General features: G+C 38.5%; 1 protein-coding gene across 2 annotated transcripts in view; it reads left to right on the top strand.

Annotated features, from left to right (window-relative positions):
* The first annotated feature begins 1,811 nt into the window (after window positions 1-1,811).
* The window catches only part of prkcbb (protein kinase C, beta b), a 127,856-nt gene continuing 118,918 nt past the window's right edge, over window positions 1,812-10,749 (top strand). Inside the window, exons 1-2 of one of the 2 annotated variants that reach the window (XM_082179782.1) lie at window positions 1,812-2,191; window positions 3,119-3,150. In XM_082179782.1, coding sequence (XP_082035908.1) covers window positions 2,016-2,191; window positions 3,119-3,150 — 208 coding nt within the window. In that variant the 5' untranslated portion in view covers window positions 1,812-2,015. The remainder of the gene's footprint in view (window positions 2,192-3,118; window positions 3,151-10,749) is intronic. The other variant, XM_082179781.1, reaches the window with a different exon arrangement.

Here is a 10,749-nt window from a genome sequence, read left to right as displayed (position 1 = left end):
AATAGCAAGCTAGCTTTGAAAGCATAAGATCCCACCCTTCCTTCAGAGTGTCTCCAAAGTCACGCCTCCTTCAAAACACACGAACGAGACAGCGTTGAATTACCATGTGTCTCAAAGCACATAACATTACAATAATAATGAACGTAAACAACTTACAGAAATTGTACTTGTTACTGACAGATTAATTTCGGTGTTGACAGTGTTGACAAAGAAACGCAAAAATCCGAGTCTGAGAACGTGCTCAGGGTAGACATCACAGGTTGGCATCTTGTGGTTACGATATGGCATGAACGCAGCATAAGCTCGTTGTTTTGGTTCAGGAGGAACTAAAAGGTGGCTGCTGTTTGTTTGCGGCGCTCAGTGACTCTCTGTCTACAACTTTGCATGGCCTTACATAACCCGCTGATGACGTGTGATGTCTGCGCGAGCAGGGTTTGCGGAGGTGTGCAAATACATTTGTTAACAGGCAGGTAAGACATCGTATCATTGCATTCGGACCGAATACAATGATTGGACGAAAATGTTTTGGTCCTGTGACTTCTACAGAAGATATACATGTTTTAATATTTAGACCACTTATATTATTGATTGCTATCAGGATGTGAAGAGAGTTTCAACCAGTATAACAAAGTGTTTATAAAACAAATTGCCTAGCCTACCTTTAAGGCAGGGTTTCTCAAACTCGGTCCTGGAGGGCCACTGTCCTGCACAGTTTAGCTCCAACCCTGATCAAACACACCTGAGCAAGCTAAGCAATGTCTTCAGGATCACTAGAAACTCACAGCTAGGTGTGTTTGATCATGGTTGGAGCTAAACTGTGCAGGACAGTGGCCCTCCAGGACCGAGTTTGAGAAACCCTGCTTTAAGGGGTATGTTTCCAATAGTGTAGCAGCCTACTTTATGTTAAGTAATCACAGATTAATCTGTGCTAATGAGATACATTTTCATGATGGTATGAAGTATATTATGATATACGAATTGATCAGCCATGAAAGTCACATATTGCATGGTGGTTACTTCTGTATAAAGTAGTTATTCTTTCTTAGTTTGTCATATTTTTAAGGTGCACTCAGTCAGTTTTTATTTTAAACTGGCACATATTTATCCCAGTTTAACCAGTGGTTGTGAAATAAAACGTATCTGCATAAAGTTTAATTTTTTTTTTTTTTTTACTTTGTTTGTGTGCCCTCACACACTAACTGTTTATATATCTCGTTTTTCTTTTCGTTCCTCTCAGTCTCATACTAAACACATGAATGTGATGGACATTCATTTTAATTGAAACAATTTATCGGTGCATTTTGTAGCCTACTGCTACTGCAGGTCATGTGATGTCATGTTGGTGCCCATGAGAGGGCGAACCGCTCCTTTAGAATAAAGTCTCTTTTTTTCTAGATGACTACAGTCAAGTCTTATCATCTCATATGGCTGGATATGACTTTAATAATATTAATCTTAAATGCTATTTTTGTGTAAAACTTTTTATTAGAAAAAAAAAAACTTTTATCACATATTATCATTTATTTATCATTTATTAGAAAAAAGTTGTATCACATAGAATTTGTGTTTTAATGCAATTACTTAATATACATTAGCTATCATCAAGGCAGTGACAGGCTTCATGGTTGCCATTTTTCTTGCAATACAAATTTTCATGAGCCTCATGTTTCGTAATCTAGATCGTAAACGTTTCCTATTGTCTCTTCCTCATTATGCTGTTGAGCGCTTTCATGTAAATGTGAGAGAGGTTTGACAGAATCTCTATCAATCAGCTCTGCTTGCCAAAGGTAAATGAGTGGGAGGGTGGGAGGAGTCTGGTAACTGCGCGTCGGTTTGTGTGTGTGAGAGAGTGTGTGTTTGCGTGTACCGGGGTGTAAGGAGAGCACTTGGGCGGAGAAGGACGCAAAGCATCGCGCCTGAGAGTTCATCGCAGTCTGAAGCTCCGCATTATATGTACACACTCCGCTCAACTAACTCCGGTATACAGGCTCGCGCAAACTTTCCCCGCGTTGAGAATGGCAGAACCGGCACAGTCGAACAGCGATGGAGAGGAGAGCAGCGCACCCATGAGAGGCTTTGCCCGACAAGGTGCTCTGAGACAGAAGAACGTTCACGAAGTCAAGGATCACAAGTTTATCGCTCGCTTCTTCAAGCAGCCTACTTTCTGCAGCCACTGCACGGACTTTATCTGGTAAGTTGCTCTAAAACTAGTTCATTACCCACTGAGCTGTATGGCAAGCTGCTTTAACATTCATTTATTATAACTAGTGTTTTGTGTCGTTAGTTCTTGTGTGTGTGAGAGTTTTTTTTAATTACTAGTAAGCAATCCATTAGTGACTAGTAGCCTTTACAATTTTACAAGCAACTATGCATTAGATAAATGTACTTTTTCATTAGATACTAGTAGGCCTATTACTCACACCTTAGTAGTAGCCTAACTATTCACATCATGATTACTATTTATTTTTCTACACATTTTATACTAGTGTCTGTATACAAGGCACTAGCAGTCTATCTTTCTTAAAATGTCTCGTTATAGGCTATGCAATGGCTTGCTCCTTAGTAGGTAAATGAAAGCTCTTATTAGTAAGATTAGAAATGTAATAGTGAAAATGTAATGGGAATCACATTATTGTCTTATAAATGAATAACAAATAAAAATATAAAAATAATAATAAAAAAGATTCTTTTTAATTTTAAGGAATATTAAAATGGCTTTCCATAGAGGTGGACCTGTTACTGTTGCAGCTCAGGTGTAACACTGTACACTGTGTCTCAAAACATATTGTATGGTCTACCTAAACAGCACTCATTTATAAGGATCGTTTTAGGGCTCCGCTGACTCAGAATATGCCTGAAGTGTCCAAAATGTTGATCGGTAGGAGCTCACTTGGTTTGAGCCATGGCTTTATTGATTTCCCTTGATAAAGGATGTAAAGTGCTAAGTAAAATGAAAATAGGAATGGGAAAATACGACTTGATTGTAAGTGTATAGTACAAGAAATATGAAATGAGTCATACTACATGAGACAACAGTCAGACCATAAAGTGATTTAGTCAGTTCTAATATTTTTGGTTCTAATATTTTTTTCAATGAACCATTGCTTTTATCTTTCAGGGGTTTTGGGAAACAAGGATTTCAGTGTCAAGGTAGGAATTTACTATTCATTGTATATTTTGAAACATCTTTGGAAGTGTAAAGAGAAACAGTAAAGTCTTTTCAAGGACCTTCAGTATTGCATAATTTGACACATCTCAAAGATTTTCCTTCTAATGGTGTTACTAGAGGACTTGTTGACAGTGTTTAGAGTCTTAAAGAAGCTCACAAGATCTATTTTGAAAAGATGCCTTGAGGTTTTCCAGAGGTTTCCACTAGAGTGATGATATTAGGAACCTCAATATGGTGCCTCGAGTATCTTTTCATTTTCACAGTGTAGATATGATGGTATCATTCAAAGCATTTTGACAGTATAATTGCAATTTATTAATGAGACATTTAATAAATAAAATTTGGACACTGGTAAAATACATGATCAGGCAGATAAGCAGTCTCCGATAACTACATACCTCTGTTAAATTAAAATCTCTCAAATAAAATCTAAAATCTAAAATTACATTTACATTTAGCTGACGCTTTTATCCAAAGCGACTTACAATTGCTATATATGTCAGAGGTCGCACGCCTCTGGAGCAACTAGGGGTTAAGTGTCTTGCTCAGGGACACATTGGTGTCTCACAGTAGATTCGAACCCGGGTCTCTCACACCAAAGGCATGTGTCTTATCCATTGCGCCACCACCACCCCCAGTTTAGATTTTGAGTTAGTTACATTTCATATCCACTTTCACATTAAATCTATAGCCGTTTTTAAGGGGATTCTACCTGCATAACTGTCCATAATGGAAGCATCTGTAATCCTCACTGGAAAAGTTATTGCTTCCCGTTCATCACTTGTGTCTAGTTACCGAATCTATGAGGGACGCCTTTGGAGTATGACCAAGTTTGGCATTTCTCATATGAAATCATGAAATTATAAGAGACAGCTTTTTGTCAAACTCTTGCAGTGTCACTTGGAAGTGTGAAGTTTTGGCACATTTTCTAACATTGGAATTTGTACCTGAAGACCATTGGATAGCAGTTTTCTGTATGAGTCTAGATTACACTTGAAAAGTGATTTTAATTCTTACTCACTAAAGGCACTGAATGTTCTTTAAGGCGACTGCAATTACCGGTCACGGCAGGTCAATGGCACCCTCTGCGGTGCTTCTCCATTTTTTCCACCGCAGGCTTTAGCACTAGCTCTAATTACAGGTCCACAGATGAGTGTATGATGACTTTACCCACTTTTTTGCTCTATCTCCCGCTGTTCTTCGCTTCTTTTTCTTTCAAGTCACGTTCTCAAATTTATTCACATCTCCTCTAAACCTGTTGAAACCCTCCATTGATTTGTGAGAGCAGAGCAGCCCTGACTGTATCTGGATTGTCAGACCCCATTGGAGCTGAGGGAGAAAGGGAATTCTTCTGCAAGGTCATGCTCAGACATGCTGAAACCTGAGGGTCTCTGCTGGAAAGCAAAGCTGTTTGTGCCTACTGGTTATGAGATGTTAGAAAAGTGTGGGAACTATACGTCTTGTTTATTATCACTGTAGGTTTTGCAGTTTCTTCTTCTCCTTTTGGTGTGCATTGTGAATGCACCAGAAGAGCAAGCTTATCTCCTGTGTTCTCCTCCTTTCTCCAAGTGTTAGTTCACCCAAAAACCCTCATGTCCTCCAAACCGTAAGACTTTCGTTCATCTTCGGATCACAAATGAAGATATTTTGGATAAAATCTGAGAGCTTTCTGTCCCTTCATTCACAGCTCGTAAGACATTGACAGATCGTAAAAATTATCCACTTGAATTGAGTGGTTTAGTCCAAATTTTCTGAAGAGACACAATAGCTTTATACTCTGAACAGATTACATTTAGGCTTTTATTCACATATAAACATGAATCAGTGTACACAAGCATGTTCGCTTGATATGCAAGAACCAATGAGGTTCATTCTCGTGTTACGCAGCACGTTTGAGCTTTTTGAACAAACCAATGAGGTTTGTTCTCGCATGTCAAGCAGATTCTGTTGAGCTTCTGTTTATGTTCACTGATCAATGTTTAAATGTGAATAAAAGCCTAAATTCAATCTGTTCATCATATAAAGCGATCGTCTCTCTTCAGAAAATTTGGACTAATCCGCTCAATTCAGAAGGAATAGTTTTTACGATCTCATTATTAACTTTTGAAGCCTCAAAGTGGTAGTTTTGAACTTATCGGTTCAAAAAACCGCCCACAAAACCTCGCATAATACAACTTTAACGTCATAGGATGTCCTGTCACTTTATCCGCTACAGTAAAAGACCTGGGTGTTATACTCGATTGCAACCTGTCTTTTGAAAATCATATTTCATATGTTACAAAAACAGCCTTTTTCCACCTTAGAAACATTGCTAAGCTACGTAATATGCTATCAGTTTCTGATGCAGAAAAGTTAGTTCATGCATTCATGACCTCGAGACTGGATTACTGTAATGCTTTACTAGCTGGTTGTCCTGCATCCTCAATAAACAAGCTACAGTTAGTCCAAAATGCCGCCGCTAGAGTTCTTACGAGATCAAGAAAATATGATCATATAACACCGATTTTAACATCACTGCATTGGTTACCTATAAAGTTCCGTATTAATTACAAGGTATTGCTACTGACTTATAAAGCCCTAAACGGCTTAGCTCCAGTCTATTTAACGGATCTTCTATCGCCCTATAATCCATCGCGCTCTTTAAGATCACTAAATTCAAGGCTTTTGGTCATACCTAGGATATTCAGAACCACCAAAGGAGGGAGAGCATTTTCACATTTGGCTCCAAAACTCTGGAATAGTCTTCCTGATACTGTTCGTTGCTCAGACTCGCTCTCCCTGTTTAAAACTAGATTAAAGTCGCATCTCTTCAGCCAGGCATTCATATAATCCCACAGTTCAAACTACAATCCGGCCTCTAGCTCATAAATGCCAGAGGAGAACTGGCCCCCGACTGAGCCTGGGTTCTCCCAAGGTTTTTTTTCTCCATTAGGTCACCTGATGGAGTTTTAGGACACCATTATGTCACTTGATGGAGTTTTTCGGTTCCTTGCCACTGTTGCCTTTGGCTTGCTCAGTTGGGGATATTTTGGGGATATTTAATTTAATTTGATCAATCAATAAATTCCTCTTGAAATAAACTTTGTTGTATTATTTAAATTTAATACTGTGAAGCTGCTTTGATACAATCTGTATTGTGAAAAGCGCTATACAAATAAACTTGACTTGACTTGACTTGACTTGACTAGTTGTATAGCTGTCAATGAAGGGACAGCACTGGCTCAGATTTTATTGAAATATCTTCATTTGTGTTCCAAAGATGGACGAAAGTCTTATGGGTTTGGAACGAAGGGTGAGTTAATGATGACAGAATACAATTTTTTGGGTGAACTAACCCTTTACAACAGTTATAAGTGGAAAAAGCAGCTTGGACATTTTGCTAGATTACTCCCTTTTAAGTAATAAAAATGCATGGTTTGAACTTTGAGATGAGTATAGGGTTCGATGTTTTTGGATGAACTGTTCCTGTAAATAACACTAGACTTTAGTTCATGGTTCAGAATGAGCCTTTACAGCAGTGGCTTTCAACTTGTGTCATGTGTCTGTTCTTAAACAATGTAATGCAAATAATAAAATGCAACTAACCATGAACAAAACTATACAAATAAAAAAAATACTGTTTCTTGCAGTATTTTCACCATCCTCTAATCTAGTGCAGGATACTAATTACAGACTAGTCCACATTGTAGTAACCTGTGGCGTGCTGAAGGCTGCAGTGTCAAAAGCTCCGGACTGTGACTAGCTTCACAGTTCCTGGGCCACTCAATTTAAGGTCACTTGTATGGCAAAAAAGGTCCATATCAATAATGTCCATTGTCAATAATATTGAAACAATAAGAATTCGCCTATGAAAATTCCCAGAACAATGGTAAATGTGACTGTACTTTAAGGCATTGGTCTTTTCTTTTGCAGATCCATGATTAATTCAGATGTCATTGTGTACTTCAAGGGAAATAGTATCCATGATTATTTCAGATTTATTTCCTATTCATAATTATGTTAATTATTATCTGATGAACTTGAGATTGTAGTGCTTAGAAAATATAGAAAATCCTTTTGCCTACAAGTCTTTTTAATGTGACTTTTTGTGTGCGTGTTCAATGGAGAAAAAGAGAAATAGATTATCTGAGGAATGTTGAAGACCCTTATGGAACACCAGCACAGCTGTGATCTGGTTCTTCCTTAATCATCAGTGTGTGGAAAACAGTGAGTAAATAATAAAATAGGATTTCCACTTGCTGTCAGCTTGATTGTGAACCAGCTGCTTAGGAGAGCCTCTTTTGCCTCCTCAGTCGTAATTGCAAAATTACGAGTTTGAAGAAGAGCTGGCAGAATGCTAGATAGAATGCTAGAATCTGGATAGAACTGAGTAACAGAGAACTAGAAAGAAGCTCATGAATGATGGTGAAGGGATAGCGAGATGGTCAGAAGAAGAAAAAGCATTCCATTTTTGAATTAAATGATATATATGGGGAAATTGCATATGGGAAATTGAATGTCTGCTTGACAAGTAAATGGATATGAAATGTTGATTTTTGATTTTAAAAATGTTTATAATGTGAGAATAAAAGACAGAGTGATTTGAGAAAATAGTGTTGGGGATTGACCCATCAGAATGACTCAGACTTTTAGAAAGTCTCTTTGATGGTAAATTTCATTATTTGTACACCTTTTGAAACCAACCTGATGATTTCACTTGAACGTCACTAACCACTCACCTTCTGCCTATATGCCCTTTGAAAACCGAAGCAGACTGTGATTGCATTTATGTATTTGTGATGCAGGGGGTGTCTCACACCTCGCTCTGTTCTGTGCAAAAGCAGAACATCTCCACATCTGAAGGTGTGGGCTGTTTAAAGCCTCTATAAATAGCATAAGTGTTCCATGAAGCAGTGCTTAAATAAGGGGAGGGGGGTATGTGTGGGCGTTCGGTGAGATCAGTAGTATATGAAATGCAATGCATAGAAGAACCTCAATCAGAGAACACGCCATTAGTTCATATACGTCATCACCCTGTTCTTGCAAGAATAATTCATGTGCTTGCTCCATTTTTGCAGATTTGGAATGGCATGTTCCAGACAGTAGCCTCATTTCAAGAGGAAAAATATAAATGATCAATGGCAACATAAGGCACTGCTGCGTTCCACTGTAGAGAGGAGTAAAGCTGTTTGTATCAGCCACGAGGAAGATTGTATTGCCCTGAAGTTTCTCAGTAGAGTTCGTTTTTAATCTTTTCATTTGAAATATCAACTGTGTAAATGTTTCTCCTAATATTTCCCTGAAGAGAGAAAAATAGACAATTGTTGACATTCAGTAAGGCTATAGAGCTATAAAATAAATGCAGATTGCATAGATCAGATTTGGTTTTGGAAGAATTTGATGAGAAATGTTTGAGTTAATATTGACATTTTTGACTTCTTATTGCAGACTTTGCTATTGTGGCAACTGTGAGTAGTTTAAGACATTGAGATCTTTTAGAGGAGAAACATTTGAGATGACTGTTTTTCTTTAGGAGAAAGATCTTAGAAGCAGAAGTCTACATTTGCCCTCATTTAGCATATTTACATGCACTTTAAAAGTTTGATTTCAGTCTGAATAGAAACAGTAATTCATTTTTTTTTATGTCATGTGAACACTTTAGTTCCACTGAAATTGCATGAATCCAGTACAAAGTAGTACAGTCAAGCTGTATTTTATAAGGTCTGCCACTATAACAGTCTGTTCTTTTATCATTTCAACTCAAATAGAAATAAAAAATGATTCCCCAAAAGTCCCTTTATTGCTACGATCCAATTTTGATCGGAATCCATTTGCGTTAGAAGTTAAATCTGAGCAGTCATTGGCTGATTGCTGATGTTTCAACCAGCTAATGAATGCTGAGAGCCAATTACGCATGGATAGAAGAGCCCAACAAGGGCCATCTGCTCGCCTTTCGGGACCTAATAAAAAGGTCTGCAGAGAGCCTTGTTGCAGGAAGAGAATGCGTGTAATAATGCAATAAGGACGTTCAACTGCCTGTAAAAGTGCCTCCATATTAAGCAAGTAGAGTTGAAACTCAATTTAGTCCTGAATGCGGTTAGCCTCTCCCGGTGCTTTCAGCCAGATTAGATCATGCTGGTGTTTTCCAGGCTACTTGAGGGAGGGTTCCTGCTCTATTGACACTGCAAGGTTGTTTACTGCAGAACAAGATCCTTTTGTTTAGAACAAACATGTCTGACCTTTGTGGCTCCAATGTCCCAGAGGACAAGATGCATGAGGCTCAATATTCCCTTCTGCTGGACCTCATTCGGTCTCTCTGCTAAATTAAACCAACTTCAGCCCTTTCAATATTTATGTCATTGTCAGTTTTCAGTTTCGATGGCCTGAAAGGACTCAGACTTTATGTGAGGTTTTTTTGGAAGAGTTTTGAACTTCAACTCATGAGCTGGCTGGTCAGGTGCTCTTTGGTTGATTGCAGCCGGTGCTGCATGTGATGTATGTGCTGGCCGACGGGTCCATTGGAAGTTGGAAAGAGGGTTAGGAGGACAGGAAAGGCAGCCACCAGCTAAGCATCTGAAACTGGCTGGCTGGAGGTCCTCCTGGGACCGTCTTCTCTTTATTTGGCCTTACTTTTAAATGGGCCGTTAGAGAGAACTCACTCCATCAGTGAGGCAGTCCAGATCTGAGCCACAGTTAGATAGACACTTTGAGGATTTATTGTTTAATGGTGTTTGATAAGGTTTCTCTTGTTGTCAGCTCATCTTCATAGCACCTATAAAATAAGAACATCTATAGCAATAATTAATTAAGTTTTTATCCCTATTTTGATGGATTTTTATGTCATGGTGAATCTGACTGAAAGTTTACATTGTTTAAATGGGCAGAGGAAACTCACTGTGCTTGATATAGATATGAGCTTCGTAGTATGAGCAGTGTTAGTACTACTTTGGTTCATCATCTGTTTTTGTGTAAACAGTGTCTGCTTTTTCCAGCGTGGTCGCCCACATCTGTGAGAACTGAAGGGAGATTCAAGGGGATCTGTAAACCTGAGATGCCAACACTTATCTGCCATGTTAGATACATCACCAACCCAGTCCTCCACTTAACTGTGCTAGTGCTTTGAGTGTGGGATCCTGTCACAAATCTATCAACATGTCTAATTCCTTCTTGTATCTCTCTGTTTGAGTCTCAGCGTTATCATGATGACTGACAATGATTCAGAGACCACAGTCTGAGAGTGCTGTCAGAGCAGAGAACACAAGAGTGCAGTCCTTTCTCCAGAGAAACGGCTTTGAGCTGCGCTGTCCAGATATCAACCTCGCCGACAACTTCCACATGCTAAGTAGTACTGCTATGCTTTTAGTGCACTCCTGGGCCAAAAATAAATATAAAATAATAATAATAATTGGGCCAAGCCAAAAATTGCTAAATATGAAGTGGTCTTTTAATGGTCTTAACCATTTTAATCACAAATCACTGGTCAGGAAATTAGCAAGAATTGCACAAATACTATAGATAACGTAACTTAGCACGGAGTAGCCTTTTCTAACTTGCAGACAGCTTTTTACAGGAAGAAGAGTCAATGTTGTTCCACTCAATGT

The sequence above is a fragment of the Leuciscus leuciscus genome (assembly GCF_965113295.1).
Source record: "Leuciscus leuciscus genome assembly, chromosome: 1".
Classification (NCBI taxonomy): Eukaryota; Metazoa; Chordata; class Actinopteri; order Cypriniformes; family Leuciscidae; genus Leuciscus; species Leuciscus leuciscus.
Note: the sequence above shows the minus strand (reverse complement) of the source record. Positions and strands in the feature narration are given on the sequence as shown.